Consider the following 17,838-nt stretch of genomic DNA (forward strand, 5'->3'; position numbering starts at 1 on the left):
AGTTTTACCCGAGATAGTAACCACGTTTACCCTTGGCAATAAATTTTATTTCTCCTTAAAAATTTGGATAAAAACTAGACGCGTAGCTTCCGACAGTTCCAGGTGAACACCAACTACGTAAATACGCGTACTTAATGGGCAGCGAACGTGTTAAAAGTAGTCGTTCAATTGTAAGGAAACAAGGTTGTTACCACCTGTTCTATTTTTATATTAGGAGAGTTCTACTATTAGACGTTCATGTCGCACGTTCTTAAAGCGTTTTATTAGAAATTTTTATTCTCAGAAGCACGAAACAACTGCAACAACTTTGCCAATTATTTTTACTTTAAAGGTGTTCTATTTTTTACTACTTCAACGGCTAAACCACTCTGGCACAGAAGTCTACCTAATTCGCAAACGTGTTTTCGTGGTTTCTAATGCCCCTCTTCCGAACCAGTGATTTATCTATTTCTTACGAAATAACGAGTAGTAAAAAATTCATCGGTGGTTTTGCATCGCTCGTAGACTAGCAACACGCGTGTACTCGTTCGCGACCGTAGAATACCGTCTTTTTATGGACCTGTCCTTGCACGCGATGCGAACAAGGAGAGAGAGTGTAGGAGGGCGAAGATCTCGTATAGCGTACAAGTTGCTAAATTACAAATTCTACATACAGTTTCGGGGAACCTCTCTCAGCTCTAACGAAAAAATCTGTTGGATGAAAATTTTAGAAAATGTTTATCGGAGAAAATCACTCACGCGAGATATCGTGTAATTTTGCTACTAAAGTTTGTCTTACTCTGTTCAAAATCTCGAATCTTTTCGTCATTTTTCTTCTACCCACGGCCCGAGTTTGTCGATCGTCCGTCATTTTTAGGGTGCTCAGGACTTTTTCGAGTCGAAATCGCCAAAAAACTTAAGAGGATCTGACACGTCGGCGTCTTTTCATGCGAGGCCGCATACGACAGTATACTTTCACTCTATAAATAACAATCTGCCGTACAACGACGATAACAGTCGCGACCGACGAGTCGCCTGACTCTAATCGCCTTAACTAAAGGCTGTTACTACGCGTGACGGGATGCATACATTCCCATTCCTTCGTCTTCGTTTCTTTTCTTCTCTGTTTCTTTCGCGCGGGGCCAGGTTCGCGGTTGCCCGACCGGTGTGATACAAATATACAGGGTGATTAACCTCCTCGTGCCCACGCCCGAATGCACCAAACATCAGGGTTTGTTTTCGCCATATTCGGACCAAACGTGGGCACAAGTTTTATTCGAACAGTAGATAACCCCTATAATCGACGCATAGTAATTTAATCGGTTCCCTGACGCTTTCTGCGACCGAGTTCAATTGTACGTATATTATATTAAATGCAGATCACGTTAACGCGTTTTCTCCTCGCTGGGAGACATTCGTGCTCGACCGTTCGTCCGTGGGCCTTCTAAATATTTTAACTGCGACGATAATTTCAAAGTGCCTTGACCACTTTATAGATCACGAACGATTTCATGGTCGAAAGAATGATCCTTGGCCTACTGCCAGCGAACTGACACGTCCAAATACATTGTACGCACTTATCAGCTTTAAGTGGTTCGACCGTTGAAAGTACTTCCCCAATTCTCACGACTTTCAGGGCGCAGAAAGCCAGGGCCCCCACGGGCACATTCGAGATTCGTCAGACTCGTGACCCTTCGCAGCCGGTAATTATTTTAATTAGCCATAATTAAATCGAATAAATCAGATATGGTATTAGTATCGTCAATAATTTCGAATGTATTCCAAGTAGGTCTAGTTGAATGAAATACCTTATTTAAATATTTTATTTGGCCAAGAAATGAAAAAGGCTACGCTCCATTGATCTATATTTAGCCCGGAGATCTAAAAAAAGTTTACCGAAATCCCGACCCTGTTTATAATCGTTAACCTACATTAAGATATTGTTAAATCGGCTTATGTTATCTCGTCGCTTCTGACGCAAGCGCAAAAAGTAGTTTTCCACTCGAAAGCTGCAACAGGTGACAAACGAATGAATGGCACGAAAAGAGGCTGTATTACATGTAAAATCGTTTTGTTGATCGATAGAAAGACTGCAATTGCAGCTGCAGCCAAGCTGCTCCACGATCCATACGTTAAGGACGATCCTTTGGAACGTACGAACTAGGTAAGGGGTCTAACCTAGTTTGGAAAGAAAGAAAAATCGATTTCTTTCCCTTTACATTTTCTTAAAGTTCCAAATTTAAAAAACGCGCTGAAAAGATTGTTAGGAAATTGGAAAAATTAAAATTCTTATAGGGCTTTAAAATTAATTCTCTGTATCTGTGGTTTTTAATAATCCTGAGAATAATCGTTAAATTTTTAAGATTTTCTTCCTCCATTGTAGGAGACGTGACATTTGACTAAAGAGTCAAAGAGAACGCGAAAGAAAATTTATAACGCGGACAACTGTAGATAACTTAAACATCTCTTTCTATTAATACATTGATTATCGGGGTTTAACTAATCGTCGTAAGATATTTTAATGAAACATTTTTATCTCTTCAGGGACAAATTACTTTATATATAAAGTAAACTAAAATTGTTACTGATATTGACTCGTGACATCTATCAATCTTATAACGAGCTTTGCAGTATTTATTATATCGCTGAGAAATTTAGTTGCAAATTCGCAATTTTAATGGTACAGTATTTAGTTCGACTGAATACAATACCGAATCGATTTGTTCTTTAGTTGTTTCCACCCTACCGAGGACCGAACTTCCAAGGGTTTATGTCTCCCATACAATGTAACCGGTCAAGGCGTGGTTGTGAAAACTGGTGGCACAAGATCGTATAATATCCCATCGTGCCGCGTTGCAGTCATGCCATACCACGCCTCGAGAGCATTGTAAAAACTTTAAAACGTCTAGACGTGTGGGCCGACTGGGTAATCTCGATACCCAACACCTCAACCATGTTGTCCCGTGTTACTGTATACTAGTGTATACTAGGTGTTCGACCACCCTTGGGAAAAATTTTAATGGGAGATTCTAGAGGTCAAAATAAGACGAAAATCAAGAATACCAATTTCTTGATTGAGGCTTCGTTAAAAAGTTATTAAAAATTAAATTAAAAAATTTCAAATCGTTCTGGAAAAATTATTTTTGGTTGCGGGGGTCAATTACAATCATTTTTGGTCAATAGACATAGCCCCGAAATCTTGCGTCGTTTCGAGAAAAAAAATTCAGTACGGTCGGAACTTTAAACGTTAATAACCGTTTAACGAAGCCTCGATCAACAAATTGGTATTCTTGATTTTCGTCTTATTTTGGCCTCTAGAATCCCCCATTAAAATTTTTCCCAGGGGTGGTATCGATTTTCGTTCGTAGAAACCTCTTCTGCCCGCGAAATTTCAATTCATTTTGCGTTTCATACCGAAGCAGAATTCAAGCTACTGTAATTTAGTCTCTGCTCGTTGGACTGAGAGAAATAGAAATTTTTCTAGCGAAATTTTTCTAGTACTTTCTTTTGATACTCACAAGAGGAATGTGAGACTTATGTAAGTTTGGTGGACTTATAGGTCCATCCTTGGTGTCGAAGAAAGTAGATACACCTCCTTATAAAAGCCACTAGGGTTTTTAACTAGCAAATAAATTAAATTTTTTTTTAACGGCAATTTGTTTTTCTGCAATTTAATTATTTTAAATCATCGTGAATGACTAGGAAATTAATCACATTCCGGGTACGATGGGTCACTGCAATGGAATTGCACACGTTGGTCAACAAAATTCTTCTTAAAAGAAATTGCGATCGATTGAATGCGTAATGCCACGAATTCATGATTTATTGACCGAGGATGACTTATGTTGTAGATACGATAAAAGCCTTAATTCCATAATGCGATAGTACCGTATAACCTAAATTACGTCAATGATAAGTCAATCGACCTTTGCCATGACGAACATGTAATTACAAACATTCGCGTGGCAATACCTAAACGAATCGCTTAGTCAAATTATATGATTTCGATAAATATAGATCCTGGCGTCTGACTTATAAATTATACGAAATGTGAACAAAAGAACATGAAATAATTGTAAAAAAATCTACCCGCGTCTCGCGAATAACAAATAAGAAATTAATTCAAGAGTCACCATATGTTTTTTTCTATACAGTTTATATGGTCACTTGGCACGTAACGAAAAAAATAAGAAAAATAAGTTGCGTTTTTTCTAGGGATGCAGGTGGATTCCTTATCTGAGGCAAACTGTGTTTTAGACACGCCTAGATCTAGCGATTGGTTCCTACGCAGTAGTTTCCCAAAGTGAGCGTCGCGACTCCTAGAGGGGAGGGTCTTTCGATCCAACGGAGCGTGAAAGAAAACTTTTAATCCAGAATAACGTGTTACAAGCTCACTGTACAATTATTTATTAAAAAGAAAAACTTATTTTCAACGAACAGAAATAAAAAAAGAAATGTTTTCTAAAAATAGACCCATAAGTATGTTATTAAACATTTATAACGAAAATATGAATTTTGAAACAGTAACGGAATTGCATTTAGCGTTTGTTAGGGTTCGGGGTGAAAATGGGTCAATAATATTTATTTAGGAGTGCTGTATTTACTACTTGAGATCGCTGAAAGTGATGTCTATTAATCGACTACCATTAATACTCCCAATTAAAAACTTGGGTCGTTCTTATCAATACAAGACCGATATTTTTAAAGAGCCGAATTTATCACGTTGAGAATTACGCGACGATTTTGTTTCGTTCGGACGAATACAATGTTAATATATTGCACGTGTACTTTATATTTAAAAAAGTTTGTCCGCTGTGTATCTTTTATTCCTGAACCTGAATAAATATAAAATTGCTCATCAACCGTGGAACGTTGCATTCAGCCGTATCCTTGGCGTCGTTCGATCTGTTAAACATAACGATACATTATTTAAGCGAACAGTTTCTACAGTCGTGTCGTTTCTCTCGTTTCAGATTACAACGTGCAGAAACGCATACACAGTAGCCGTGCGACAAGGATTTGTAGAGCGCGGTACGATCATCGGATGGTTCGTTACGTACGTGCTTCTTCCAGCTACCAATTTGGAGATCGACCGTGCATCTTCTCGATCGTCGTCTTCCTCCTCTTCCTGTTCCACTTACCTGGAACTTGGCTGCTAAAGCCAAGGATGTCCGTCAAGTTGTTTCCACCTTTGAGTTGACCAAATCTCGCTGGTCTCGTCCGTTCCTGTTTCTCGAAACTCTATTCCCTCTTTTTCTATACTTGGTTCTATCTCTGTCACTACTATCTTTGGCTTCTATTCTTGATTTCCCCTTTCAACCTCGTATGAACTTGTACGAATGACTAATTTGGTTTTTTTTCTTTCCTTTTCTTTTTTTTTATTTTTTAACTTTTTATTCGATAAGTTCCTTGTTCGGTGATAGTGTTGTGGATCCAATGTTGTCTTTTTATAAACACGACTGAATTTTTAGGGAATTAAAAATGTGTAAACTGTTTCCAGCAGAGATGGACAAAATTTTATTCGAATAACAACCTACGGAGAAAACTAACGTGTAACTATTTATATTCGATCGAACAGTAAAATTGTTATTTATTTATTAGTAAAAGTTCTTTATCTTTTATTTGTTATTCGACGTTTTTGTCTAGGGATTTTGTCCATCTCTAGTTTCGTGCGAAACAGTCACCGGATCGTTCGTTGTTCCAGAGGTCAGCGGGGGCGCGAAACTGTCGGTTTAGTCTTCTTAAACGCGTTTCACTAGGGCGTGTGACCGTGTTGTTATTCCGCGTGAAAGTTTAGGCGTCGCGTGACGTTTCGAACGTAACTGCTCTTAGCGACACAATGCCAACCATGGGAATACTTTTCACCAACATACAGGGTGTAACAAACGTATTTCTCACGGTATTCAAGAATGAATCTTAAACGTTCGTTCCAACCATTACCATATGTATCTATGTACCTAATATATTACGCATCTATCATTGCAATCTAATTGTCTAGAACGCAAACAATATTTTATAAGAGAAACCAATCGTTTCTGACTTTTTGTCCCTTTTAAAATTAGAAATACCAGAAAATTTGTAAGGGATTTAGTAACAGGTTATTTCTTAACGAATCTCCACCTAAAAAGGCGTGACAGATGGTTTTTTACACCCTGTACGTACACGTTGTACGAACGCAATTAGAAGAGAACGAGAAAATGGATTGTCACCTTTCGACTATCTGACAGGTGATACTGCTGTCTCCTTCTCTTTCTTTTCTTCGTACGAATCATGATAATACTGCGACGAGAGCAGAAATTACGCAACGTTGTTTCACTCATGCTAATCCCGCATCGATCGGTATCGTCTCGTAAATCAGTATCGGTTACCCATGCCTATAGGACATTTCTCTCGGCGTGTCGCGACCCCCGCACGTAAAATTTACCCACGATTTTAGTAGTACGTCGATACTCGTGTAATCCTTTCCTCTGAATTTTCACTTTCGTACATCTCTCTTCTAGCGTTGTTAGATTTTCGACGTAAGTTTTATCGATCATTTTGTAATTTTTATACGAGAACGTGTATACGTGCACACGTGTCGAGGCCTTGTTAATTTTATTGCATGTTCCGCGAACGAGCCGTCATTATCTTGATCGACAAGTTCGCGTGGAGATTAAAATTTCTTTCTCAAGAGTGCGTCCTATCGATTGTAATTCGACAAAATAATTTCAAGTATCGTACACCGAAATGTACATAGCGTATATCGATAGAAATCGCGAAAAGAATTTATTCGGGAAGCCTCAAATAAATATTTTGTATTCTCTCGGTATACAAGGTGAACGATAATGTCACGATATATCTGTATCGCCTTTGAAGACATACATTTACTCGACTTGAGATCTATTTTCGCATTTTCAAGTTTTTCTGTTTATTCTATTATTCGATGAATATCGCATCAGTTAACACCAGAGACGGGAACATTCTCATCTAGATAACATACTTGTAGTAACAAATGAAAGATAAGCAAAATTACCGTCTGAATTGTACAATAAAATTACATGTTTCACGTAGTACGCGTTAAAGTTGAACGAATAAATCGTTGCGCAGAATCCATTCGTTATATATGTTTGAATAAAATGGTACTCGTTTCTGGTCGATGCTGTACGAAAAATTGTGACTTGCGTCGCTTGACAACGAATCTTTAGGCCGAATTCTTTTCGAGTTGAATGCGCATGATAATTCGACGCTCGACGACGGAATCTAATAAAACTCTCGTTTGCTTTCTTCTCAATTATTTCCAAGAAGAAGTACGAAAAGCGAGCTTTTACTATTATTCTAATCGCATGGCGGACCGCTGCGATTGCCTTACTACGTACGACTGGCTCGTACGTGGGCAAACACACGTGCATCGTCTGGCTTCGCGACCTACGACACTCACGTGACAAATACTCAGGAAACGAAATTTTCTTTGCAGAGACGTCGACACACGATGATGATGCTTCCAGCAAACGTCTCAACTTGGTTGGGCAAAGCGTAGGGTTACGTGACTTACTTAGGTAAACTAACGATCGGGTCGATATCGCACCGATACCTCTTTATACAATAATAAAGTATCGTTATCGAAGATTGATACCGAGTACTTGACATTTTGAAAAATATCAATTCTTCCTATCGAATACTGTGATATCGAATTTATTGAATATCATCGATAATATCGGTATCGATCCGATCGCTAGCCTCTGTTCTAAGATTCTTGATACCCGCTGTACTTAAATGTTACGTTTCGTAGAGGTTTTATGTTCCTCGCGATGTTCCAATACAAATAATAATTGCGAAACGATGCATGGCGACTCTGTTCATGGACTCTGTTAAGAATTTTCGTAAAAGACTTGTACCCCGTATATCTACATGATAATTCGGACGATGAATTTTTGTAAATAAATGGTACTTGTTATAGTTTATAGAAAGACGACTGGAAAAAATAGCTTTGGTACGTCCACTTTTAACGAAAAGATAAAACAATATCGTCGCACGATGTGTTCGCAGATCTGCCTATGCCCGATAAGTGTTCACTGACGATCATTCGTTTGTACTTAACTCTCTGTATCGAATTGCGCATTCACTCGTCGATATTTCTATGTCTGTATGTGTTGTATTTTTATTTTTTGAACGGATCTCTACGATAAATAGACTGCCCAGTAAATTGAACGCAGTAAATTGTTTATATGTATATACTTATATTTTTTTTTTCTTTTTTTTTTTTTAATTGTCAATGTTTTATACAAAAAAGACACTCGATGATTATATTTATATCAAAAAGGCTAAAAGCAATCTACTTATTCGTTACCGTTACCGTTACCGTTACCATTACCTGTAACCCCCCTTTCTATCATCGTGATTATCTTCGGGATCAAGAACCAAATCCACTGTTCTTTTCGTACGATATCTTGTACTCGATTAATTCCAGATATTGTACACGATCGTTTGCCATTAATGAATTGTGAATCACGGAAGAATATTACGAACGATCGAATTAAAGAGAAGAATCGGAACGAACGAAGCCGAATCGATCTTCCAAACGTATTTATACTCGTATACGTGCAGAATATTGATCATGGTAGTATAACAAACGTTAAATCGAACGAGATAAGCTAAGCGTAATACGACTTTGCCGATATTCTCTAGAGTGAAATTATGCTTTTCTCTCTATCTGTTTCTGTACTAATGCGGGGTTCCATTGTAGTTGCCGGTACAACCGCGATGGAGGCGATTCCACGTCCAAAAATATGTGTAGAATACGCAATGTAATATCTATTCCAAGAAACTATTTCGACATTTATTTCGAGCCGTAGAATTGCCACCTTTTCGATTTTACCGTGTATTACAGGACACCCTATGTACGTATGAAACGAACGCGATATTATACGCATATATGTATACATGTTAATAGTAACAGATAAACTACAACGAGTTCGATGAACCGAGAAAAGCATGCTGTATCGTTTTCGTTCTGTAGAGCTTGAAAAAGTTTTCTCGAATGTTGCAGAAGCGGGCCTAGATTCTGGTACCGATAATCACTGGTCAGGAATTTATAAACGATAATTTGTATTCTTTACGATTAAGCTATCTTCCTATTTTTATGTATGTATACTAAGATCGGAAACGACAGAAAAGTAAATCAATTTGGTGAAACGTAAGACACAAAATGTAAGACAATTGTTTAGTTATTTTAATATCCGGTATATCATGGTTCTGTGGTTTCGATTGAAGTCTATCAGTATCCTGTCGGCAATTCTGTACATTCGGATAACAGATCGATTAATATACATATACTTGATGAAATTACACAGCCGCGCTCTAGCTTCTTTTGTAAGCCTGTCGCTCTATGGCTACCTTTAAAAATAGATGATCGATGGGAACGAAACCATCGGTCATTCTACCTGTAAATGAATATATGAGCGTTGCAGTGAAAGATACATAACAAAGTCGTAAATTAAGCGTATGATGTGCCAAAATATGAACGGAGAATCGAATGCTACTCGAGTTCGTCCGAAAGAGCGCCTATAATCTCTCGGAAGCCAAACCGATCGATTCTATTTGTAAAATATTCCGAACTTTAACCGAAACTTAAAAGAAAAACAATGTTTCGCGACATAATTCGCAGGAATAAAAAGCACAGAATGTTCGATTGGTTTGGCTTGTAAGAGATTTATGGTAATCTGCTGTTCCATCGGCCGTAGTATGTATTATTTGTTGCAAAGTGTGGACGCGCAACGGAAGAAAAGAGGCGTGACTCGCGACCACCAGGGTATCCGTTTTTAGTCAAATGTACGCAACTCGCTCGAACTAGTTTCCCTGCCGCGATCGGGGTGTGTACCTCATTAACGGAAGCATGCATGTCAAACACGGTACGCCTGTGTGTCGTAAATGTACAATTTTTCTCTCGAGAGCCGCAAGACTGATAACTTAACGCAGAAACACAGACTCGTTACAAGACGTCTGTGGAATTGAGTTTCGATTAATCTTTCCAAAGGATGCATCACGCTTATTGCACACTATATGTATATACACGTCTTCTTGACTTCTTTTTTCTTTTTCTTTTTTTATGTATTTATCAACAAACAAATCGATCGAAAGTTTTCTGCGAAACTCTATTCTCTGTACACGAGTCAGGTTCGGCGTTGAGTTTACACGTGAAAAATGTTTGTTTTATTATATGCTTTGCAAGACCGTACGAAGTTCCCTTTTGCACGAAACTTATACAACGTGTATCGGTTTAACTTCCTCGTTTCTTTTATTCGCCCCCTTCCATCTCGCCCTACGCGTAATGGTACGTTAAAAGCGCCATTTATCGCGTCGTATTTTTAGATAGAGAATGTCCCTTTATTTTTAGCGCTCGATGCCCCGACATTAGCCTTTAGGTCTTTTACCGCGTGTTAATTGTTAAATATTATGTTATCGATATTCATCGATTATTAATCGCTGTTATTTTTATTTTTTATTAAACAATAACTACGACTGCGGATATTCATTATTGTACAAAAACGAAAACGCGTCTGTTTTTTATCGGATGATACAAGATGCTCATATATTCGGGTAAACGAATTGTAAATATGCTAACGTGTTATGTATAAAGTATAATTAGCAATAAAATATTTTTAGGTGGGAAGTGTTAAATACTGTGTGCTCTATATTGTTTCGTCGTCCATGTCTTGAGTTTCGTTAAACGATACATTTTATCCTAGGTAGATAGGTACATTGACGAAAGCGAATACATCTTTAATACCAAGAGGAAGTGAGTCGTCAAACAAAAAGGAAGTTTCGTTTGCGTTGCTCAATTTTCCATCGTCTACGTTGAGACTAGGGCACGTTACCCAGGTGATGGCGGATAGGGGTAGTCGCTGGGATGGGATCATCAGCCTGACAAGGCAAAATGACGCATGTCCTCTTTCTCGATTCTCCAAAGTTCCTCAAAGTAAGTTCGGACTATCTCGTGGGAGTCGAGAGAGAAAGGCTCACACTTCCCTTCTCGCTCTTGAACAACTAATATCCGACCACCCGTCAACAGGTCTCCACTGGCCTCTGCTGACCGCTGCTGACCACTCCTGGAATTTCTGACAACGTATAACGATTACGACTGGCTACTGTTAGTCTCTCCCAGCCTCTGCTGACCACAGCTGACCACTCCTGTTACTGCCGACAACGTATAACAATTACGACTGGCTACTCTTAGCCTCTCCCAGCCTCTGTTGGCCTCTGTTGACCACCACTTATATTTCTGACAACGTATAACGATTACAACTTGCTACTGCCTGCCCCTGCTGGACTCTCCTTGCCACTGCTAGCCTCTGCTGACCACAGCTGACCACCCCTGATGCTTCCGACAACGTATAACGATTACTACGTGTTACTGCTTGCCCCTGCTGGACTCTACTTGTCTCTGCATGCCTCTGCTGGCCTCCGTTCGCCTCTGCTGACCGCTGTTGACCACTGCTGACCACCGCTTATATTTCTGGCAACGTACAACGGTTACTACTGGCTACTGCCACCCACTGCTGACCTCTGCCAGCATCTCCCGACCTAAGATGGCCTCTGCCAACATCTCCCGACATCAGCTGACCATCGCTGGCCACTGCTGACCGTTGCTGACAACTTGTGACACGATGTAATATAATATAATATGTGTATATGTATTAAAGTTTTGTATAATGTAAATCTATGACAATAAATGATATAATTTCAAAGAATTCTATGTATTCTCATCATTTTTTACCCCTCTTGCCCGCTCCAAGTTTCCCGCCGCCAGAAATTTCTGCGAATTCCTGGAAATGATGTCATTTCTAAGAATTCCTGAAAATTCTCGGGTCCCTGAAACTTACCGGCGTCCCTGAAACTTCTCGGAATCCCTGAAATTTCCAAAAAGTTTCAGGCAGCGGCAAAAATTCCGGCCTGAATTTTTCGGCAAAAATTTTTCGGCAAAAATTACGTAATATTACGTAACATTATGTAATATTACGTAACATTACGTAATAGCTTTTGAAAATTTTTCGCGGCCGGAATTTTTCGGCAAAAATTACGTAATATTACGTAACATTATGTAATATTACGTAATATTACGTAACAGCTTTTTAAAATTTTTGCCGAAAAATTCAGGCCGGAATTGTTGCCGCTGCCTGAAACTTCTTGGAAATTTCAGAGATTCCGAGAAGTTTCAGGGACGCCGGTAAGTTTCAGGGACCCGAGAATTTTCAAGAATTCTTAGAAATGACGTCATTTCCAAGAATTCGCAGAAATTCCTGGCGGCGGGAAATTTGAAATCTTTCCGGGGAACTTGGAAAATTTTAAAAGATTCGGAGTCTCTTATAACTAAGGGAATGATTTCGATAGGAAAAGAAGGGTTAAAATGATGAGAACACATAGAATTCTTTGAAATTATATCATTTATTGCCATAGATTTACATTATACAACACTTTAATACACATAAACATATTATATTATATTACATCGTGTTACGATTTGTCAGCAACGGTCAACAGTGGTCAGCGTTAGTCAACGATGGTCAGCGATGGTCAGCGATGGTCAGCTGATGTCGGGAGATGTTGGCAGAGGTCAGCAGAGGGTGGCAGTAGCCATTAGTAATCGTTGTACGTTGCCAGAAATATAAACGGTGGTCAGCAGCGGTCAGCAGAGGCCAGCTTATGCCAGGGGACGCTGGCAGAGGTTAACAGAGGAAGGCAGGAGTCGTAGTAATCGTTGTACGTTGCCAGAAATATAAGCGGTGGTCAGCAGAGGCAAGCAGAGATCACCAGGAGCGAATAGTAGCAAGTAGTAAGCGTTATATGTTGTCAGAAGCATCAGAGGTGGTCAGCAGCGGTCAGCAGAGACGAGCAGAGGCATGCAGTGGGAAGCAGAGATCAGCAGGGGCGAAGAGTAGCATGTAGTAATTGTTATACGATGTCAGAAGCATCAGGGGTGGTCAGCAGTGTTGAGCAGAGGGCAGCAAAGGCATGCACAGGCAAGCAGAAACCTGCAAAGTCAAGCAGAGACTTGTAGGGGCATGCAGTAGTAAGTATTAATCGTTATAGATTATCAGAAATACCTGCAGTGGTCAGTAGCGTTCGGCAGAGGCCAGGTAAGTTCAGCAGAGACAAGCACACGCTGACAGAGATCAGCAAAGACCAACGGAGGTTAGCAGAAGTCAGTAATAATCGTTATAGGTTGTCATAAATATAAGCGATGGTCAGCAGAGTCCAGCAGAGGCAAGCAGTAATCGGGAGCAGTCGGTAACAGTCGCTGTATGGTGTAAAAAGTTGTCGGGAGTTCTGTAGTTTTGTCAGCACTGGTCATCAGAGGTCATCAGAGGCAAATAAAAACCAGGAGTGATTTGCAGAGTTCAGTAATGAACTGTAGGAAAGGCAAGTAAAAATACCTGGGCAGTCGAGATTCCGAATCGTATGCCGTAGACGGGAGGTCGGATTTCAGTTGTTAAGAGCGAGGAAGCAAATGTGAGCCTTTCTCTCTCGAGTCTCACGAGACGGTCCGAAATTACTTCGGGCAGCTTCGGAATAATCGAGAAAGAGGGCATGTGTCAGTTTGCCTTTGTCGACTTTCCGAAACTCTACGAGCTCACGTACGCGTGATCTGGTATGTGTGAGTGGGGCACCGGGTGCTGAATCTGACATCTTTGCTCAGGACCGCTGACGCTAGTGACCAGGCGTCTGCAGTTGAGTGGAAATGCGATGGGAGGAGTGCCTTTTACCGGGAGAGGTCTGAAAAGGCTAGGCATGGCGGGGGACTCTGATGGCTCACTAGAGTCCCCCGCCAGACGTCTGAGAATGGTCACCGTGGGGTTTTAGCTGGTAAGAGTCCGGCACTACCCGCCGGCGGGTGTCCATGAGGGTTTCCCCACTTAATATTTATGCCGATTATGATATATCTATACGCGACATGGCATATGAGTTTATTGCTAGTACGTACTCCGAAAGATATTTCGTGGATTTAGTCTTTGTAAGAAAAATGAATAATGTTTTTCCGAATGCATGAAGGTTCGGAACTGAACGCAACACATTCATACCGATATTTGGTTTGTGGGAGCTTTCGCTCCAACCTCCGGGATGTCATGCGAGGATATGGCCAGCACCCTTCTCAGGCTGATGGCCCCATCCCCGCATTCTATCCCAGCGGCTGCCCCTATCCAGTGGATAGTATCCACCATTTGGGGACGCGCCACGTAGGGGTTCTCCTCCTCTGCCACCTGGACAATCAAACTGTCGAGAAAAAAATTCGAGTAAGTGGACTTTACCGAGGAAATTAAAAAATTTAAAATCATTTTTAGTGAGTACACATACCCTCGAAATCCTATGCACTTTCGAGAAAAAAAATTCGAGTAGGTGCAGAAATTTTTCGACAAAGTTGAAAATTATTTCTGTATTATTTTAATGTCCGAGTATTTTTTAAACGCAGAAATTGAATATTACTTCACGTGTACATTTGCGAAACTTCCTGGAAGCCGTTGATATTTTCTAATTCCTCAATCGTATTATCGATGATGCGAAAAATACGACATGTGATTTCCCTGTTCAAACCTGTTCGCCGTGGCAAGTAATCCGAGTATCGCATTCTGAAATGACGCGGACGAGTTCGTCCTCTTCGTTAGTAATTTCCTCCTACCACCGCGAACGAGCACAGAATGATGGAGGGGCGTACAAAAGTCACCGAGCAAGGAAGATCTGACGTAGTGACCGAATCGGAAGAAAGAAGTGCAGCTGTCGAAGGTTGTCGGTATTGAAACAAACTTTGTCGAATGACAATGTTGTCACCGTCATCTTTGTTGGTGGTGTTTTTGTTGTCGGCTCTGTTGCTTTTAACTGTGCCCCATAGCGCTCTGGATGAAGGTAAAACCTCTATAGAATAATAATATGTATTGGCACAATGCATTTAATACCACAGGTAAAGTCTATATAGAATAATATATGTATAGGATCAATGCACTTAATACCATTTGTATATACATACGTATAATGGATTAGTCTTACACATATACCATTGATTATAAATACAGATAACCATTGTTAATAACCATAGAAACACAGGATAATTTTAGAAGAATAGAAATACATACTTGAGAATTTGAATAATCATTTATTACGTAGTGTCAACTCGTTGATTTGCATATTCTGAAACAACAAATAATTGTTCATTGTTAGTCTTCAAGATATAATTACTATTAGTAATATCGAGCTGTAATGTAGATTCACTCCTTAACGGTTGTAAAATTGCGATTCGGACGAGGATCCGATTGCCTATTGTTAGGGGCACGGAAATTAGAAACGCAACAAAACAAATAATAGGTAATTACAATTTATTTTATACTTGGAATTGTTTATTGGTCGTTATTGTCTAGTAAAAAGGACCAGATAATAAACAATTTCTAATAAATTTTGCTCCGGAACAGCATTTCGAAAAAATGTTAATTAGTGATTAAAAAAATAAAATAAATAAATTCTGGATATTTGTAAATGACTATTACTTTTGCAACATTATAATTTTTAATATCATTTAATAATCATATAAGAAGCGTTAAAAGTCGGAAAAATTTAACGAAAATATAATCTTATCTCGAAGAATTTCAAATTAATTTACTAAAATAATTAACATTTAATATCTTGCTATCCTGTGTTTATTCGTTATGATTTTAAAGCGTTTAACGTCCGTTTGGAATCGTATACAAATAAAAATGTTTTGTCCACGAAGCGACTTATTTAAATTATTAAATTCGTTCTATAATTACACAGCTTTCGACCGATTATGTATATTCAATCGCGCAATTATTGCAAACGCCTTTCGGCATCGATATCCGTAATTCAGAAACACAGGATGCTATTTATCAATGGTAAGTTACCTCCTGCGATACAGTTTATTTTTAGATATTGAACTTGAGACGGTGGTCTATCGGGCGGAATAAAGGTTACCAAGAAAATGTTCTTACAAAAATTATCTTTAAGAAGAAAAGACCAGTCTCGTTCTTGTGTTCGAGTATTAATCACGAGCGACAAATGTCTGACGCGAAATCGTTTCCAATGTAACCTTAACTCGACAACTTTATAATATTCAGGTGACGCGTGCACCGTCGACAACGCATCCGGCATTTGCACGCAGTTGCAAAACTGCCCATCGGTTTACGAGGACTTACTAAAAGGACACAGTCCACGCGGACACTGTGGATATGTAAATTTTGAGCCAATCGTATGTTGTCCAAAAATCGAATCTACTACAACCACACGTAGAACTATAAGCAAAACAACAACGACGACGACGACGACGACGACAACTAGTACTTCTACTACAACGCGTAGGCCCTTTACAGGCATAGGTGGCGTAGCGAGATCAAGTGAGCCCTTTTTAACTTTAACAGTCGGTAAAAGTACGATAGATTCCCGTTTAATTGGCCTTTACGAGACTGCCCCTTTGATCAGATATTCCAATTTAGAAAGTAAATTTTTAAACCTTTAAGACAGAGGTATTAAACTTTGCTAGACTTTAAGATTAGGATCGTAAGAAAATTCTCGTTTCAGAATGCCAAGAATACGCTCAATCAGTGTACGCAATTGTAACCCCACCTATCTTGTCGATCCGTCCAACGCCCGTAAATATAACCTTGTGTGCACTTACAAGTCACAAGCTTATTGTCGGTGGTAAAAAAGCCGACCCGAAAGAGTTTCCACACATGGCTGCGATTGGTTACAATACCAGTGACGGAACCATTAGGTGGTTCTGTGGCGGCACTTTGATTTCGGAGAGATTCGTCTTGACTGCAGCACACTGTCTTTACAATACCAACTGGTAGATATCTGAGACGGTATCACTATCAATACCGATATCAATTCACATCGAGATCTAAATAAACTTTTATCCGAATAAACATTCGTAACATGTACATGGATAAAAGATTTATCTAGATAAAACGTTACTTAGATAAAAATGTGCTCGACACTAGTAAACCGTACGCGTTTTAAAATCACCAAGCATGAATATTATGATCCTTTACAGGGGAAGCGCAAGTTGGGTGCGTGTAGGTGACTTAAATCTCGAGAGAACGGACGACGACGCAAAACCAGAAGACATAAGAATCGTCGATAGAATAAAACATCCCATGTACAAACGTCCATCCGAGTATCACGATATCGCACTCGTCAAATTGGAAAAAGACGTGAAATTTGACGCGTGGAAAAGGCCCAGTTGTTTACCGTATTCCTTGCTAGATAACGCTGGCGAGGATAAGGCAACTGCAACCGGATGGGGGCTAGTTGACTGGAGTAAGTGTAACGATGAAAAACATTCTACGGAAACGATATATGGTTTCGACTCGAATTTCTTTTTCAGCCGACGACGAGGCCTCGAATGATTTGTTAAAAGTCACGATCAGCTTGGTGCCTCAACCAGTGTGCAATTTAAGCTTCACTTCTGATAGTAAACTCGAACGTGGCATCGTCGACGAATGGCAAATTTGTGCCGGTGATTTGGGAAAAGACACATGCCAGGTAATGAACTTTCAGCAATTTCAATAGAATACTACCCTAAATTTTTGGTTGTGTCGTTCCACAGCTCAGATACATTCTTTAAAAATAGAGTGTACGTACAGCTTCTAAAACGAGTAACAATATTATACAAATTGGTTTATTTTTGTATGTATAGGGTGACAGCGGCGGACCACTGGCTATCCGAAACAAAGATTATCACTGCATGTACAGCGTAATTGGTATAACAAGTGTAGGAAGAATTTGCGGTAGCAGTTCTCCCGGTGTATATACTCGTGTTTATAATTACCTTCCGTGGATAGAAAGTACCGTTTGGCCAAACTCGTGATATACACAATAAAT

The 17,838-nt window shown here is 39.6% G+C and overlaps 2 protein-coding genes and 1 long non-coding RNA gene across 12 annotated transcripts in view; 2 read left to right on the forward strand and 1 right to left on the reverse strand.

The window, feature by feature from the left end:
* Nucleotides 1-10,635, forward strand: part of Gbs-70e (Glycogen binding subunit 70E) — a 28,478-nt gene extending 17,843 nt beyond the window's left edge. For 2 of the 3 annotated variants that reach the window (XM_076774279.1, XM_076774280.1), the window contains exon 5: nt 4,953-10,635. The gene's annotated coding sequence lies outside the window, so the exon portion shown is untranslated. The remainder of the gene's footprint in view (nt 1-4,952) is intronic. The other variant, XM_076774281.1, reaches the window with a different exon arrangement.
* Nucleotides 10,636-12,424: 1,789 nt separating this feature from the next.
* LOC143346413 (uncharacterized) lies at nt 12,425-16,078 on the reverse strand. Of its 6 annotated transcripts, none has more exons than XR_013080415.1 (4): nt 15,948-16,078; nt 15,081-15,135; nt 13,059-14,862; nt 12,425-12,986 (listed from the first exon to the last, which is right to left on the reverse strand). It is a non-coding gene; the product is annotated as an uncharacterized LOC143346413 (long non-coding RNA). The 6 variants fall into 6 exon arrangements; XR_013080412.1 differs by having other exon boundaries at nt 15,861-16,078; XR_013080416.1 differs by having other exon boundaries at nt 13,059-14,226; nt 14,308-14,862; nt 15,081-16,078.
* On the forward strand, nt 14,711-17,824 carry LOC143346409 (venom protease). Of its 3 annotated transcripts, XM_076774479.1 has the most exons (7): nt 14,711-14,853; nt 15,754-15,851; nt 16,074-16,349; nt 16,534-16,801; nt 17,009-17,274; nt 17,342-17,499; nt 17,654-17,824. In XM_076774479.1, the coding sequence occupies exons 2-7, from the start codon at nt 15,767-15,769 to the stop codon at nt 17,822-17,824; spliced, it is 1,224 nt and encodes a 407-aa protein (XP_076630594.1). In that variant the 5' UTR covers nt 14,711-14,853; nt 15,754-15,766. The 3 variants fall into 3 exon arrangements, with proteins under 3 accessions (XP_076630594.1, XP_076630593.1, XP_076630595.1); XM_076774478.1 differs by lacking the exon at nt 15,754-15,851 and having other exon boundaries at nt 14,713-14,853; XM_076774480.1 differs by lacking the exon at nt 14,711-14,853 and having other exon boundaries at nt 15,770-15,851.
* The last annotated feature ends 14 nt before the right edge of the window (nt 17,825-17,838 follow it).

The sequence above is a fragment of the Colletes latitarsis genome, chromosome 10 (assembly GCF_051014445.1).
Source record: "Colletes latitarsis isolate SP2378_abdomen chromosome 10, iyColLati1, whole genome shotgun sequence".
Lineage (NCBI taxonomy): Eukaryota > Metazoa > Arthropoda > Insecta > Hymenoptera > Colletidae > Colletes > Colletes latitarsis.